Source organism: Piliocolobus tephrosceles, chromosome 11, assembly GCF_002776525.5.
Source record: "Piliocolobus tephrosceles isolate RC106 chromosome 11, ASM277652v3, whole genome shotgun sequence".
Classification (NCBI taxonomy): domain Eukaryota; kingdom Metazoa; phylum Chordata; class Mammalia; order Primates; family Cercopithecidae; genus Piliocolobus; species Piliocolobus tephrosceles.
In genome coordinates, this window is record NC_045444.1 from 39,955,909 (window position 1) to 39,974,311 (window position 18,403).

General features: G+C 35.9%; 1 protein-coding gene across 10 annotated transcripts in view; it reads left to right on the forward strand.

The window, feature by feature from the left end:
* GALNT13 (polypeptide N-acetylgalactosaminyltransferase 13) overlaps positions 1–18,403 on the forward strand; it is a 594,017-nt gene that overhangs the window by 372,947 nt on the left and 202,667 nt on the right. For all 10 annotated transcript variants that reach the window (XM_031936436.1, XM_031936437.1, XM_031936435.1 and 7 more), the window contains one exon: positions 184–301. In XM_031936436.1, coding sequence (XP_031792296.1) covers positions 184–301 — 118 coding nt within the window. The remainder of the gene's footprint in view (positions 1–183; positions 302–18,403) is intronic.

Genomic DNA, 18,403 nt, shown 5'->3' on the forward strand with positions numbered 1-18,403 from the left:
TTACAGAAAATGTGAAAAAAAATGCTATTTATTAATATTAAAACTTCTTACACCTTGACTTTATGTTTCTAGTTTGAGATTTTTTTAATATTTAGAATGTCTCAAAAATATGTGCTACAGTCTCATTAAACTCCACACATTGTTTTCAAAAGATATTCTTTTCTTTTTGTTTTTTTCAACTAGGACCCCTACTATGGCTGGTGGCCTATTTTCTATTGACAGAAACTACTTTGAAGAGATAGGAACTTACGATGCAGGAATGGATATCTGGGGTGGAGAGAATCTTGAAATGTCTTTTAGGGTAATTGCATTTTATTTTATTTTTTAACGCTGAACATACTATGCTGTAGCATGCACATACCAGACCCAGTAATTTACTGTCAAATCATTTTTGCTAAGTGATACAAATTACTAATCAATTGGTCATCTTAATACATATTTAGAAGATTTGACAGAGTCCTATTGCATGCAATATTTACTGTTAAATGGAAAATTATAGGTAATTTTTGTTTTCAAAAATAATGTTTTTATTCACAGTAAAAATACATTAGGACTTTCAATTGCTGAAATAAAGAAGGGTTTTATTTTTTAATAAAGTGTTACTCTATAGAATCACTTTGTGTTTTTGAACTGAAATTTGGAAGTATTTATGTAATCTGAATTTGCAACTACTGCAACTACTGCCTGAGATTGTTTTCAGAAAACTTTAAGAATGAACTGTGGTCAAAGGAATTTGGATAATTCTGCAAGTAGTATGACCATTTTCACTAACATTACTGTTGGATAAATCAGTTTGAATAAAGCAAATTCATTTAATAAATGGCCTTCCAAGTAAATAAAAATTGAGGAGTAAGTCCTTACAAATATGTTATTAGGAAATGTTTAATAATAATTTAAGTAATATTTAAATAATTTTTTATATTCAAAAAATTTAAAAATGAAGACATAAGTTTGCTTTCATGCTACGAAGTTGATAAGCACTAACATAGTGGTTTTGTTTTTTCAAATCGCTGCTTTTTTTTCTACCTAAAATTCAGTGTAAACTATTTGTGTGTGCTTTTTGTTGTTGTTGTTTTTGTTTTATGAGACAGAGTCTCCATCACCTAGGCAGGAGTGGTACAGTGGCGCAATCAGGACTCACTGCAGCCTAGACCTCCAGGGCTCAGGTGATCCCCCCACCTCAGCCACCCTGGCTGGGACTACAGGTGCGCAACACTACTCCTGGCTAGTTTTTTCTTTCTTTTTTTTTTTTTCTTCTATTTTTTGTAGAGACAGGGTATTGCCATGTTGCCCAGCGTGGTCTCAAATTCCTGGGCTCAAGCAATCCACCCCGCTCTGGCTCTCAAAGTGTTGGGATTACAGGCGTGAGCCACCACACCCAGCTTCAGTGTAAAATATACGAAACATTCCATCATTTTGCCCAAAATATTTGTACAATAAAATTATAAGAGTTTAGATATATTTATCTATGAAGTTTAAAAATTATGCCTTTTAATTTCTCATTTCAAAAGTAAAGTTTGTTTTTCATTATTATAATATAAATATGTGTGATGTTGTGTAAGAAAATGTTAAAATTTGAGAATGAGTTACCTTGAATTTCTCTACTGTAGAATTCAGTGGATCTTGGATAAATTATTTTAAAATCAGTAAGATGGCCGAGTTATATTACTATTTTGCCTGTAAACTTTCCTTTTAGCCAGATGTCTGAAACAAACCTTAGTTAATGGAATTTTATTATTTTTGCATTTGCCTATCTGCTTATATTCTCATGAAACTTGCCAAACCGAACTCAGCACCACACTCAGGAATATCTTCTTGCCTTCGGGTCCATGGACAGTAAATCTTTGCAGAAATTTTGAGGACATTTGAGAACCCAAAATTATTACCTGATATAGTTCTTACAGTGAAAGAAGTAAGAGGTGACAGAAAAAGAAAAGAAAATCAATATATTCAAAAGTTTAAAAACAATTTGCTTCTATTCTTAGATGTAATAATGAGAGAATTTACTCATTCATTAACCGATATTCTTTGGGTGCTACGCTGGGTTATGTAAGAAATAAAATCAACACAGAAATATTGCTACTATATAGGATCCTCTTGCTACTTTTTCTCTTGTCTTCCTAAAATTCGAATTCACCTCTTTCCTCCCTACCTATTAAGCTTGATTTTCTGCCAATGGACTCCTTTTACTTTTATCACATATGTCCCAGATTGGAGGAATGCTCTTTATCTAACTGATTGAGAGTAGAATTCAGAAAGAATTTAGTGGAATAATATGATAAACGAGGAGGATCTGATCATGAAATGTAACAGAGGTATAAATGTATAAAAAGGAAGACTTGAGGATATGATAGGTGAGGCAGATACCAGGGGTACAGAAGGAATGCAGCTGGGGGCCATAAGAATAATCAAATCCCTCAAAAATGACACAAGAGGGTTTCTGTAATTGATTTTTGTGATTATTAAGAAATAAAATACATATCAATGACTGTTTTAAAACAATATCAAGTGTTTTAAAATGTATTATCTTTAGTTTCCATATGACTTTAATAGAAACAAAAGATATATTTTGCTTTTTATTAGACTTTTATGTTTTACTTTCTTCTCTGCGACATGAATATGTTTGCTTAATAGTTTGTGCTGTAGCTGAGGAAGACATTGAATAAGGAAAAATGCTAGAATAGCACATTAGCAAAAGATTGAGACCCCTCATCTCTCTTTAGACTAATTTCATAACTTGATGAAATGAGAATATGTTGAGCATTTATAATCAGAAGGTTTGAATCTAATATCCAGCTCAATCATTACACAACAAATATACATTGAGCAAGTTATACATTTCCAGGGGATGAGGCAACGAAGATGAATAAAGCATGATGCTTCTTTGCTCTCAAAGAACTACATTCCTGTGACAGAGATGCATAGGTGTTATTGTTAAGAAAATGTGATAATTTTCTTTATAAATTTTTGTGTGAGTTTTTTTTTTTTGGTCTGTCATGTGAGTATAGGTGAACGTAAACTCAACTGTAAAAAGGTGGTTACAATAATAGTGAAGTTATTGTGGTTTTGAAGCTGTGGTCTACATACGTTCTAGTCTAAGTAAAAAGGACAGAAATATTTAGGGCTTGCAAAATGTTAAGATTCGGACTGACCCCAAGGGATTTTAAGCCAAACCAAAGGAATACATTGCAAAGATTTATTTGTAACATATCACTTGATCGTTGTACTTAAAGACATTTGAAAATTTTATGAGAGCTGTAGATTTCCTAAGAAAGATGTTTCCAACCTTGTAAAGACGACAGATTTAAATACAGTTTCAAAGGGTTTAAAAATCTCTTGAAACCTTAGGAGAAAGACCCTCGGCATATAATAATAGTGACTATTAGTATTTATACTAGGTAGTAAGTGGAATAGCTAAGGGTTGACCCACAGCATTCTGACACCAAGGACTGTGCTGTTAAATACCATACTCTTACCTCCTCATTAAGGTTCATCTCTCCATAACATAACAAACTTAACAGCTGATGATATTATTAAGATAAAGAAAGAAGCTAACATGCAAATACAAGCTTCCTCCACAATTCTGAGATGATTCTCTCATCTATAATCTTATCTTCCTCTTACTGGCTATAGCCTCTAATGGAAGATGATACACATTCAATAGCAGTGAGAATATCAGGTATATCTACCAGAGAACAGGAGGAAGATCTTAATGCTTCCGAAAGCTGTTTCAAATATTTCTCCTTACTGCATTACACAACAATCACTGCAATAACATAAATTCTAACAGCACTGTCTAAACGTAAGTGTTAATTAGTTATGTTTAGACAGTGTTATGTATGTGCTGGGGATACAGTAATGAACAGAACAGACAAAAATTTGTGCTCTTATGGAACTTATATTTTAGAGAAAGAGACAGACAATAAACAAAATAAGTAAAATTTATTAAAATGTCAATTATAAGTGTTAAAGAAAAATATGTAAGGGAAGTAAGAGTATATGAAATGTTAGATTTTGGAGGATAGATAGGGGTTGAAATTTTAGACAGGAACTGAGAAATTGATACTGAAATAAAATAGTGATAAAATGAACCAAGAAAATTATGAATTATCATCAAAAAGTATCCTCTATATTTATTTAATAACCCTGTTCAGGATAAGTATTAACCAACAAGGACACCAAAAGTCCTTGTCTTTTATAAGCAATATCATGGGGGGCAGCATTCCCAGGGGTACAGATCATTTTGCCCATTCTAAAATGAAGAAAACTGCTACTGACCAATCAACTGAGAGCATGGGAAAAAATAAATAAAAGAGCTTGATGACAGCAAAGGAAACAGAAATCTGCCTCACTGCCATGAATGGTTACAAATATGGACTAGGATTCAGATAGCCTGCATTCAGCACCCAGCTCTGGCACTTACCATCTGTGTAAGCTTAGGTAAGATAGCATATCTTCTAAGCTTTAGTGTGACCATCTCTAAAACAGGAGAGATTACAGCACTTTCCTCATATTTTTACGGAAAGATTAAATGAGACTATGTATATAGTGCTGAGTACTCCACTCAACACATAAAGTGTGTCATAAATGGCAGCTGTTGTGGTGATTGTTATAAGCTGTGCAACTCAGGGCAAGTCATAACATTCCTGGGAATCACCTAAAAACAATCTTACCTTTAATAATTCGGCTTTGATCATGGTTAATCACAAGAGAGAATGTACATAGAAAGTCATTTAAACCCAGAAATGCAATATGCATAAAAGTATAATTATACTAAGTGCTAGTTGAGATGTACCTCTAAGGCTCCCCTGCTCAAAAAAAAATATTAAATTTTTAAAAAGGAAAGAAAAAACACACAAAAAAAATACTGTTTTGTTTTTTGTGTATGCTTCCACAACATCCTTGGAGTTAATTACTGACATCCAATAATCTAGGGTGGAAAACATTTTTCTACACTCATAAATCAGTTGGAATGAAACAGTTGTTGAATTAATTTTATTTATTTATTTATTTATTTATTTATTTATTTATTTATTATACTTTAAGTTCTAGGGTACATGTGCATAACGTGCAGGTTACATATGTATACATGTGCCATGTTGGTGTGCTGCACCCATCAACTCGTCAGCACCCATCAATTCATCATTTATATCAGGTATAACTCCCCAATGCAATCCCTCCCCCCTCCTCCCTCCCCATGATAGGCCCCAGTGTGTGATGTTCCCCTTCCCGAGTCCAAGTGAGCTCATTGTTCAGTTCCCACCTATGAGTGAGAACATGCGGTGTTTGGTTTTCTCTTCTTGTGATAGTTTGCTAAGAATGATGGTTTCCAGCTGCATCCATGTCCCTACAAAGGACGCAAACTCATCCTTTTTTATGGCTGCATAGTATTCCATGGTGTATATGTGCCACATTTTCTTAATCCAGTCTGTCACTGATGGACGTTTGGGTTGATTCCAAGTCTTTGCTATTGTGAATAGTGCCGCAATAAACATACGTGTGCATGTGTCTTTGTAGTAGCATAATTTATAATCCTTTGGGTATATACCCAGTAGTGGGATGGCTGGGTCATATGGTACATCTAGTTCTAGATCCTTGAGGAATCGTCATACTGTTTTCCATAATGGTTGAACTAGTTTACAATCCCACCAACAGTGAAAAAGTGTTCCTATTTCTCCACGTCCTCTCCAACACCTATTGTTTCCTGATTTTTTAATGATTGCCATTCTAACTGGTGTGAGATGGTATCTCATTGTGGTTTTGATTTGCATTTCTCTGATGGCCAGTGATGATGAGCATTTTTTCATGTGTCTGTTGGCTGTATGAATGTCTTCTTTTGAGAAATGTCTGTTCATATCCTTTCCCCACTTTTGGATGGGGTTGTTTGTTTTTTTCTTGTATATTTGTTTGAGTTCTTTGTAGATTCTGGATATTAGCCCTTTGTCAGATGAGTAGATTGCAAAAATTTTCTCCCATTCTGTAGGTAGCCTGTTCACTCTGATGGTAGTTTCTTTTGCTGTGCAGAAGCTCTTTAGTTTAATGAGATCCCATTTGTCAATTTTGGCTTTTGCTGCCGTTGCTTTTGGTGTTTTAGACATGAAGTCCTTGCCCATGCCTATGTCCTGAATGGTACTACCTAGATTTTCTTCTAGGGTTTTTATGGTATTAGGTCTAACATTTAAGTCTCGAATCCATCTTGAATTAATCTTCGTATAAGGAGTAAGGAAAGGATCCAGTTTCAGCTTTCTACTTATGGCTAGCCAATTTTCCCAGCACCATTTATTAAATAGGGAATCCTTTCCCCATTTCTTGTTTTTCTCAGGTTTGTCAAAGATCACATGGTTGTAGATGTGTGGCATTATTTCTGAAGGCTCCGTTCTGTTCCATTGGTCTATATCTCTGTTTTGGTACCAGTACCATGCTGTTTTGGTTACTGTAGCCTTGTAGTATAGTTTGAAGTCAGGTAGCGTGACGCCTCCGGCTTTGTCCTTTTCACTTAGGATTGTCTTGGCAATACGGGCTCTTTTTTGGTTCCATATGAACTTTAAAGCAGTTTTTTCCAATTCGGTGAAGAAACTCATTGGTAGCTTGATGGGGATGGCATTGAATCTATAAATAACCTTGGGCAGTATAGCCATTTTCACAATATTGATTCTGCCTATCCATGAGCATGGTATGTTCTTCCATTTGTTTGTGTCCTCTTTGATTTCACTGAGCAGTGGTTTGTAGTTCTCCTTGAAGAGATCCTTTACATCCCTTGTAAGTTGGATTCCTAGGTATTTTGTTCTCTTTGAAGCAATTGTGAATGGAAGTTCATTCCTGATTTGGCTCTCTGCTTGTCTGTTACTGGTGTATAAGAATGCTTGTGATTTTTGCACATTAATTTTGTATCCTAAGACTTTGCTGAAGTTGCTTATCAGCTTAAGAAGATTTTGGGCTGAGACGATGGGGTTTTCTAAATACACAATCATGTCATCTGCAAACAGGGACAATTAGACTTCCTCTTTTCCTAACTGAATACCCTTGATTTCTTTCCCTTGCCTGATTGCCCTAGCCAGAACTTCCAACACTATGTTGAATAGGAGTGGTGAGAGAGGGCATCCCTGTCTTGTGCCAGTTTTCAAAGGGAACTTTTCCAGTTTTTGCCCATTCAGTATGATATTAGCTGTGGGTTTGTCATAAATAGCTCTTATTATTTTGAGGTACATTCCATCAATACCGAATTTGTTGAGCGTTTTTAGCATGAAGGGCTGTTGAATTTTGTCAAAAGCCTTTTCTGCATCTATTGAGATAATCATGTGGTTCTTGTCTTTGGTTCTGTTGATATGCTGGATTACGTTGATTGATTTGCGAATGTTGAACCAGCCTTGCATCCCAGGGATGAAGCCCACTTGATCATGGTGGATAAGCTTTTTGATGTGCTGCTGAATCCGGTTTGCCAGTATTTTATTGAGGATTTTTGCATCGATGTTCATCAGGGAGATTGGTCTAAAATTCTCTTTTTTTGTTGTGTTTCTGCCAGGCTTTGGTATCAGGATGATGTTGGCCTCATAAAATGAGTTAGGGAGGATTCCCTCTTTTTCTATTGATTGGAATAGTTTCAGAAGGAATGGTACCAGCTCCTCCTTGTACCTCTGGTAGAATTCAGCTGTGAATCCATCTGGTCCTGGGCTTTTTTTGGTGGGCAGGCTATTAATTGTTGCCTCAATTTCAGAGGCTGCTATTGGTCTATTCAGGGATTCAACTTCTTCCTGGTTTAGTCTTGGAAGAGTGTACGTGTCCAGGAAATTATCCATTTCTTCTAGATTTTCTAGTTGATTTGCGTAGAGGTGTTTATAGTATTCTCTGATGGTAGTTTGGATTTCTGTGGGGTCGGTGGTGATATCCCCTTTATCATTTTTTATTGCGTCTATTTGATTCCTCTCTCTTTTCTTCTTTATTAGCCTTGCTAGCGGTCTGTCAATTTTGTTGATCTTTTCAAAAAACCAACTCCTGGATTCATTGATTTTTTGGAGGGTTTTTTGTGTCTCTATCTCCTTCAGTTCTGCTCTGATCTTAGTTATTTCTTGCCTTCTGCTAGCTTTTGAATGTGTTTGCTCTTGCCTCTCTAGTTCTTTTAATTGTGATGTTAGAGTGTCAATTTTAGATCTTTCCTGCTTTCTCTTGTGGGCACTTAGTGCTATAAATTTCCCTCTACACACTGCTTTAAATGTGTCCCAGAGATTCTGGTATGTTGTATCTTTGTTCTCATTGGATTCAAAGAACATCTTTATTTCTGCTTTCATTTCGTTATGTACCCAGTAGTCATTCAGGAGCAGGTTGTTCAGTTTCCATGTAGTTGAGCGGTTTTGATTGAGTTTCTTAGTCCTGAGTTCTAGTTTGATTGCACTGTGGTCAGAGAGACAGTTTGTTATAATTTCTGTTCTTTTACATTTGCTGAGGAGTGCTTTACTTCCAATTATGTGGTCAATTTTGGAATAAGTGTGATGTGGTGCTGAGAAGAATGTATATTCTGTTGACTTGGGGTGGAGAGTTCTATAGATGTCTATTAGGTCCGCTTGGTGCAGAGATGAGTTCAATTCCTGGATATCCTTGTTAACTTTCTGTCTCGTTGATCTGTCTAATGTTGACAGTGGAGTGTTGAAGTCTCCCATTATTATTGTATGGGAGTCTAAGTCTCTTTGTAAGTCTCTAAGGACTTGCTTTATGAATCTGGGTGCTCCTGTATTAGGTGCATATATATTTAGGATAGTTAGCTCTTCCTGTTGGATTGATCCCTTTACCATTATGTAATGGCCTTCTTTGTCTCTTTTGATCTTTGATGGTTTAAAGTCTGTTTTATCAGAGACTAGGATTGCAACCCCTGCTTTTTTTTGTTCTCCATTTGCTTGGTAGATCTTCCTCCATCCTTTTATTTTGAGCCTATGTATGTCTCTGCATGTGAGATGGGTCTCCTGAAGACAGCAGACTGATGGGTCTTGACTCTTTATCCAGTTTGCCAGTCTGTGTCTTTTAATTGGAGCATTTAGTCCATTGACATTTAAGGTTAATATTGTTATGTGTGATCTTGATCCTGCCATTATGATATTAACTGGTTATTTTGCTCATTAGTTGATGCAGTTTCTTCTTAGGCTCGATGGTCTTTACATTTTGGCATGTTTTTGCAATGGCTGGTACCGGTTGTTCCTTTCCATGTTTAGGGCTTCCTTCAGGGTCTCTTGTAAGGCAAGCCTGGTGGTGACAAAATCTCTAAGCATTTGCTTATCTGTAAAGAATTTTATTTCTCCTTCACTGATGAAACTTAGTTTGGCTGGATATGAAATTCTGGGTTGAAAATTCTTTTCTTTAAGAACGTTGAATATTGGCCCCCACTCTCTTCTGGCTTGTAGAGTTTCTGCCGAGAGATCTGCTGTCAGTCTGATGGGCTTCCCTTTGTGGGTAACCCGACCTTTCTCTCTGGCTGCCCTTAAGATTTTTTCCTTCATTTCAACTTTGGTGAATCTGGCAATTATGTGTCTTGGAGTTGCTCTTCTGGAGGAGTATCTTTGTGGCGTTCTCTGTATTTCCTGAATTTGAATGTTGGCCTGGCCTGCTAGGTTGGGGAAGTTCTCCTGGATGATATCCTGTAGAGTGTTTTCCAATTTGGTTCCATTTTCCCCCTCACTTTCAGGCACCCCAATCAGACGTAGATTTGGTCTTTTTACATAATCCCATACTTCTTGCAGGCTTTGTTCATTTCTTTTTCTTCTTTTTTCTTTTGGTTTCTCTTCTCGCTTCATTTCATTCATTTGATCCTCAATCGCTGATACTCTTTCTTCCAGTTGATCGAGTCGGTTACTGAAGCTTGTGCATTTGTCACGTATTTCTCGTGTCATGGTTTTCATCTCTGTCATTTCGTTTATGACCTTCTCTGCATTAATTAGTCTAGCTGTCAATTCTTCCACTCTTTTTTCAAGATTTTTAGTTTCTTTGCGCTGGGTACGTAATTCCTCCTTTAGCTCTGAGAGGTTTGATGGACTGAAGCCTTCTTCTCTCATCTCATCAAAATCATTCTCTGACCAGCTTTGATCCGTTGCTGGCGATGGGCTGTGCTCCTTTGCAGGAGGAGATGCGCTCTTATTTTTTGAATTTCCAGCTTTTCTGCCCTGCTTTTTCCCCATCTTTGTGGTTTTATCTGTCACTGGTCTTTGATGATGGTGACGTACTGATGGGGTTTTGATATAGGTGTCCTTCCTGTTTGATAGGTTTCCTTCTGACTGTCAGGACCCTCAGCTATAGGTCTGTTGGAGATTGCTTGAGGTCCACTCCAGACCCTGTTTGCCTGGGTATCAGCAGCAGAGGTTGCAGAAGATAGAATATTGCTGAACAGCGAGTGCACCTGTCTGATTCTTGCTTTGGAAGCTTCCTCTCAGGGGTGTACTCCACCCTGTGAGGTGTGGGGTGTCAGACTGCCCCTAGTGGGGGATGTCTCCCAGTTAGGCTACTCAGGGGTCAGTGACCCACTTGAGCAGGCAGACTGCCCTTTCTCAGATCTCAGCCTCCGTGTTGGGAGATCCCCTGCTCTCTTCAAAGCTGTCAGACAGAGTCGTTCGCGTTTCACAGGCTTCTGCTCCTTTAGCTGAGCCCTGTCCCCAGAGGCGCAGTCTACAGAGACAGGCAGGTTTCCTTGAGCTGCTGTGAGCTCCACCCAGTTCGAGCTTCCCAGCGGCTTTATTTACCTACTTAAGCCTCAGCGATGGCGGGCGCCCCTCCCCCAGCCTCGTTGCTGCCTTGCGGTGAGATTGCCGCAGACTGCTGTGTTAGCAAGGAGAGAGGCTCCGTGGGCGTGGGACCCTCCCGGCCAGGTGTGGGATATAATCTCCGGTGTGCCGGTGTTACAGCGCAGTATTGGGGTGGGAGTTACCCGATTTTCCAGGTGTTGTGTGTCTCAGTTCCCCTGGCTAGGAAAAGGGACTCCCTTCCCCCTCGCGCTTCCCAGGTGAGGCGATGCCTCGCCCTGCTTCAGCTCTCGCTGGTCGGGCTGCAGCAGCTGACCAGCAGCGATTGTCCGGCACTCCCGAGTGAGATGACCCCAGTACCTCAGTTGAAAATGCAGAAATCGCCGGTCTTCTGTGTCGCTCGCGCTGGGAGATGGAGACTGAAGCTGTTCCTATTCGGCCATCTTGCTCCGCCCCGAATTAATTTTTAAAAGTATGTATCATCTAGACTTGGAGTAACAAGTACTAGAGTTACCATTCTCCTCATCATTCACCTGAATAAATTAAAAAATGGACAAAAATACATGAAATAACACTTTCAAGATATTGAACAGCAGGTCACCCTGAGAGATGGGAAACAAAGAAGGAAAGCCCCACAATTGCCTCAGCTTACTGCTTTGTGAAAGTTTCTAGGCCTTAGTGATAAAAGGGCTAGATCCTAACAGACTCCATGACTTGAGAAGATGAAGCTGAGTGTCTGGGGAGACCAAGCCTGCTGGGATTTGGTGAACAGAGTAATGGAATTCTGGGCAGAGCATTCAAGAGATGTATAGAGGTTCCTGTGGGAGTATTCAGCTGTGTCTTCACATATGTGTGAGGAAACAATCCAAGTCTGAGGAAAGAACTTTCAGAAAGGATTAGAGGTCTCATTGCCCAGTGATGACTCAGGACAGTCAAGTGTACCTGTATCCTTAAGACAGATTGATTCATGAGGTAAGGGATAGAGTAAATATTGAGAAACTACATAACATACTTCTTAAAAATCCATGGATAGGCTGGACATGGTGGCTCATGCCTGTAATCTCAGCACTTTGAGAGGTCGAGCAGGTGGATCACCTGAGGTTAGGAGTTCAAGACCAGCCTGGTCAACATGGTGAAACCCTGTCTTTACTAAAAATACAAAAAAAAAAAAAAAAAATTAGCTGGGCATGGTGGGGAATACCTGTAGTGCCAGCTACTCCGGAGGCTGAGGCAGAAGAATCATTTGAACCTGGGAGGTGGAGGTTGCAGTGAGCTGAGACCACAACATTGCACTGCAGCCTGGACAACAGAGGGAGACTCTGTCAAAAACAAACAAACAAACAAACAAACAAAACCCGTGGATTAAAGAACAAGTAAAACTACCACTATTTGGAATGTAATGAAAATGAAAACTAGCATATAAAAATGTGTAGTGACACTAAAGCAAACTTAAGAATTATTTATAGCACTAAACATCTATATTAGAAAAGAAAAAAACTACATAAAAAAAGAGATATAAAATCAATGACCTTAGCTTCCACCTTCAGAAACTAAAAAAAGAAGAGTTTTAATGCCAAAATATCTAAGGAAAAGGAAATAATAAAGATAACAGCAGAAATAAATGAAATATAAAAGGAATATATATAATATTCCATATATATGATACATATATGATATATATATACATATAAGGAAAAGCAATGAAGCCAAAATTTGTTTCCTTGAGATCAATAAAATAGATGATATTTTAGCCAAATTGGGGAAAAATAGAGAGAAAGCACAAATTATCAATGTTGGGAATCAGAGAGGTGACATGACCATCATGGATTCTACAAATGACTAAAAGGATTGGAATTGAACATTATCACTCTCATTATGCCAATAAACTTGACAACTTAGATAAAATGGGCAACTTCATTAAAAGATAGAAATTATTAAAGCTCAAAGAAAGAAAAAAATAAACCAAACAGCCCTGTATCTAGTAAATAAATGAAATTTATTCTAAAAATTTATAATTTTTAATACTTTAAAAATACTTTTTACAAAGGAAACTCCATGGCCAGATAACTTAACTGGTGAATTCTACCAAATGTTTTAGGTAGAAATAAGAAGAGTTCAGGCCAAGCTCAGTGGCTCATGCCTGTACTCCCAAAACTTTGTGAGACCGAGGAGGGCAGATCACCTGAGGTCAGGAGTTTGAGAATAGCCTAGCCAACATGGTGAAACCCTGTCTCTACTAAAAATACAAAAATTAACTGGATGTGGTGGTGGGCACCTGTAATGCCAGCTACTTGGGAGGCTGAGACAGGAGAATTGCTTGAACCCAAGAGGGAGAGGTTACAGTGAGCCAAGAGTGCACCATTGCACTCCAGCCTAAGCAAGAAGAGCAAAACTCTATCTCAAAGCAAACAAACAGACAAACAAAAATGCTTCCACAAAATTGAAAGGAAGTAGTACCTCCCAATTTATTCTATGAGGTCAGCATTAATTACACAGATACCAAAACTTGACAAAGTCATTACAAGAATAGAAAACTAAAAATTAATATTCCTGGTAAATAGAGATGCAGAAATTCTAAATAAAATTAGCAAATCAAGTTTCTCCATATGTCAAATACATAATATATCTGATTAAGTAGAGTTCATTGCAGAAATGCAAGGTTGGTTTAGCATTCAAAAATCCATCAAGGTAATTCACCATATCAAGAAACTAAAAAAAAAAAAATTGATTGGTCATCTGAATAGAGTCAAGAAAAGTATATAACAAACTCAGTCTACTCCTGAATTTATGAAGAAAAAAGAAAAAAAAAAAAAGCCCTGACAAAGGGCTTGAACAAAAAAACCTGCACATACTTAATGTTTGAAACATTGAATGCTTTCCCTCTAAGATCAGGAATAAATAAAGATTTTGGATCTTACTACATCTACTTAACATTATACTGGAGGTTTTAGGCACAGCAATAAGGTCAGAAGAATAAATTAAGCCATCCATATTAGGGAGAAAAAATTAAGACTATAATTCCAGAAGACAAGATTATCTACAAAATCCAATGGAATCTACACAAATATTGCTAAAACAAATAAGTCAGTCTTCTTATCAAGGTTGTAGAATACAAGAACAATGTATGAAAGTCAACTTTATTTCTTTGCACTAGTAACAAACAGCAAAAAACTGATATTAGCATCTAAAATAATGTAAAAAATATGAAAAAGTTATAAATCTGACAAAAGACGTGCAAGACATCTACGCTAAAAACTACTGTATATTACTGAGAGAAGTTAAAGAAGACCTAAATGAATGAGGATAAATACTATTATTTATTAATAGTTAGTAGGCTTAATATGATATTAAGATGACAATTCTCCCTCAGATCAATATAGATTCACTGCAATATCAAGTATATTGTATTTACTTACTGTTGCATTGAATCTATAATGATATGCAATAGTAAATAAAACTTACTTTGTTAGGTAGAAATTGACAAGTTGATTCTATTCATATAGATATAAAAGGGATGTATAATAGCTAAACATGCACTAATAAAGAAAAAAGAATTAACCAAATAGGATTTAGAATTTATTATAAAGCTGTAATAATCAAGACTGTGTGTTAATGACATAAAGACAGACAAAGCAACAAAACTGAAAATCTGGAAATAAACTTACACATATATGGACCACTGATTTCTAATAAATATGCAAAGGCTGTTTAGTAGAGAAAGAATAGTAGTTTCAAGAAATATTATTAGAACAACTGAATATGTGGGGGGAAAGACAACTCCAATCCATAAGTTATACCATGAAAATATTAATTCAAAATGTAAAAATATAAAAGTATAGAAGAAAACATAGAAGAACTTGTGTGACCATTGATTAGACGAATATTTCTTAGATATGACACCAAAAGTATGAGTCATAAGAGAATGGATTGGTAAATTAGATATCATCAAAATTTAAAAACTTGTGCTTTTCAGGCTGGGCATGGTGGCTCATGCCTGTAATCCCAGCACTTTGGAAGGCCAAAGTGGTCAGATCACTTAAGGTCAGGAGTTTGAGACTAGCCTGGCCCACATGGTGCAGCCCATCTCTACTAAAAATACAAAAATTAGTCAAGTGTGGTCGCAGGTGCCTGTAATCCCAGCTACTCAGGAGGCTAAGGCAGGAGAATCACTTGAACCCAGGAGGGGGAGGTTGCAGTGAGCCGAGATAGCACCACTGCACTCCAGCCTGGGCAACAGAGTGAGACTTCATCTCAAAAAAAAAAAAAAAAAAAGAAAAAGAAACAACTTGTGCTTTTCAAAGCCACTATTAAGAGAATGAAAAGTCAAAGCACTGACAGAAAAAAAGAAGTTAGCAAATTATATATCTGATAATGGATTTTTATCTAGGAAAAAAAAAACTCTCAAAACTCAGTAATAAGAAAACACTCAACTCAATAAAAAATAGCCAAAATAACTAGAATAGACACTTCGTTAAGAAAGGTCTACAAATGGCCAATAAGCAAATGAGTAAATCCTCAGCAGTTAGTGGGGAAATGAAATTTAAACAACGATGAGATTACACTACACATTTATTAAAAAAAGAAAGGTTAAGAAGGTGGACCATGTTGGTGATGATATGGAAGAACTGCACCCGCAATGCTGGTGAGAATGTACAATGCTACACTAAACTCTGGTGATGATATGGAAGAACTGCACCTGCAATGCTGGTGAGAATGTACAAATACTACACTAAACTCCAAAAACTAGTTTTAGTACTTTTTAAACACTCTTGAGTATTTACTCAGTGGAAAGGAAAATGCATATTCATACAAAGAGTTGTATGCTAATATTCATAACAGCTTCATTTGTAACACAAAAGCCAGAAACAATCCAAATGTCCATCAGCGGGTCAATGAATAAACTATGCTTTGTCCATACAAAGAATATGTGCAAACTATTAATGCACCCTACAACTTTGGTGAATTTTGTAATAATTATGCTGAATGAAACAGCCAGGCAAAAAGATTATATACTGTATGACTTCATTTGTATAAAATTTTAGTAAATGCAAACTAATCTATGAAATCAGATAACTTGTCTGTGGACATGAAATTGAGGTGGCAAAGGGAGGATTGCAGGGAGAGACTACCAAGGGGCGCATGAAAACTTTTAGGGGTAATGTATATATTCATTATCTTGATTGTGGTGACAGCCTCACAAGTTTCACATATGACAAAACTTCTTATTGAGTGGTACAATTTAAATATATATTGTTCATTTTATGTTAATTATACTGTAATAAAGCTATTAAGAATTAAAACACAGAGAGAGAGGAGAGAGAGAGAGAGACTCCAAAGAGAAACAAATGAAGGAAAAACGTAGTTCAAAATATCTACTTAACAGTAAACCTCTATACTTTAGATTAGATTCTCTGTATATCATAATCCAGCTACTTTTAAATACCCCTGTTGATCTGATTATAACAATCTACCTCTCAGGACAACTGTATTCATTAAATGAGGTAGTACTTTTTAAAGCTGTTTATAAGCTATATGGCAATATTAATTTTTATTATCATTACCCTTAAGATAAGCTCTTTTGTCAGTAACTATTATTTTAATTAACAAGATGGAATTTACTTCAAATACCTCAGTTTTCTTTTGCTTGCAAATCACAATGAAAACAGTAGTATATATTACCTGAAAAATATAGCCAAGTGAAGTGTCTTCCCATGTGAAATCCATTTATTTCCAACTTGTACAAGCAATTAAGTGGAAAAGAAATGAGAACTGACATAATAGTGGAAAAATGAAAAGCAGGGGTTTCCATTGAACAGAATAGTGTGGTAAATGAGGCAAAGAAATTTGTCAACCTTTAGGGGCTTATAGTATCCAGACTTTTTTTAAGTACTAAAAGAAAGTAAAGAATTTTCTAAGCAATGTCCACACAATTCAAATTTTGACAAGTGAAAATATCAGACATAATAATTTATTAGAAATCATTTTAGACAAAAGTCCAGCTGATTTCTTTCTTTTAGAGTTCTTTGCCTTTTTGTAAACTTAATCATACAAATCTGATGAAAGTAGGTTATTTGTCAGTGTGTAAAACTTGACTGTTTTTTTGGGGACCACTCATAGAAACCAAACTGTAAGAGAAATATGGAGATGGTTTTGTGGGATACTTTTCTTTAAATATGATAAATCACTCTCTTAATGGTAATATAGAGATTTGTTACCCTTTTAAAAAAATCCTATGAAATTGTAAACTGATATCATGTGTGCATAGTCTCCACAAAGAATACAAACCAATCTTAATGATTTGGTTCAGCAAATGTTTCTCTTGTTCCCTATTTGGTGCAGGATAAACCTTAAACATATTGAAAAATAGCTTAAATTTTTAACTTCTGTGTCTGCAACTAGTTTTTCTGTCACCTGGCCACCACTTTGCTTTGAACCATTGTTTAAACATATATTTTCATTCAAAGAAAGGCTTTTTAAATTTAAACCACAGAATAAAATATTTCTAGATAAGGTACAATGAGACAGTGCTACTAAAGACTGTCATATCTATCATACATATTTCTAAAGCACAGGCGAGTAAGTGTCACAGAATAATATTTCATTATGTTTCCTAATAGAATGCTGTTTATCCAAAACAAATGTGTTAGAATTTTATTTTGAATATTAACTGCTATAAATAACTGGCTTCATATGCTCCTTTAGAAAAAGTAAGTGAGCAATAGGTAAATTAGACATTAATCAAACTTTAGAAGAACATTAGCAAACATTAACAAAACTTGTATTGCTCTTAAAATTATAATAGCTTAAGGCATCATAATTTGAATAACTACATTCCTCCATTAACATTTTTGGTTCAGAAAACTGGAAAATGAGAAGAGTTTTATATTAGCCTTTGATATGATGCTTTACCTTGTAAACACTCAATATGGAGACATGCTTATAGTTTTAGAAACATAAAGCATTTTAAGTTATTTAGATACACTAAAACTTGGTGTTAATCTCTATTCTCTTTTATATTCATTTAATTATTTCTTAAACTAATTGTTTGAAAATAATTTTGAGGTGGTCAGTACCACACAAAATTTATTTTTAGAGCATAACCAATTATTTACACCTTTTCTGTTATTTCTATAATCATCCTAAGAGATTACTAACATAAAAATTCACATTGAAATGATTCAGAACAAAGTAACTGAGAGGAAAGATGAAAATGAAGGGCAAGAGAAATAAAGTAACAGGAAAATGGGATAAACTAGTCACATTGAATAATCAATAATTTTATTCAAATATTCCTACAGCTAAAGTGAAAATAAATAAGTTAGCAAATAAAATTGCACTGAACCTTTTTTTTTCTTTCTTCAGATGAAAGGACCTAGATTCTGAAAGACATTGTCCAGTAGACACAAAATAGTTGATATTTTAGACCATGTTTTAGCAAACATCCACTAATGCCTTTAAATGGATGGTGGGTTTTTTGGGTACACTAAGAGAAAATTATCAATTTTATTGCTTTCCAGTGATTTGATTTCATAAAGGAATATATCTTGAAGATAGAGTGTCATTTGGGGTTTTTCTCTAAATAAAACTTACCTAAATTCAGTCAAGCTTAACTGTTGGTGAATTCACATTTGAATTATCTTAGCATTCTTTCCTCTTGATAAAAATAGAACTCACATACACAAGAT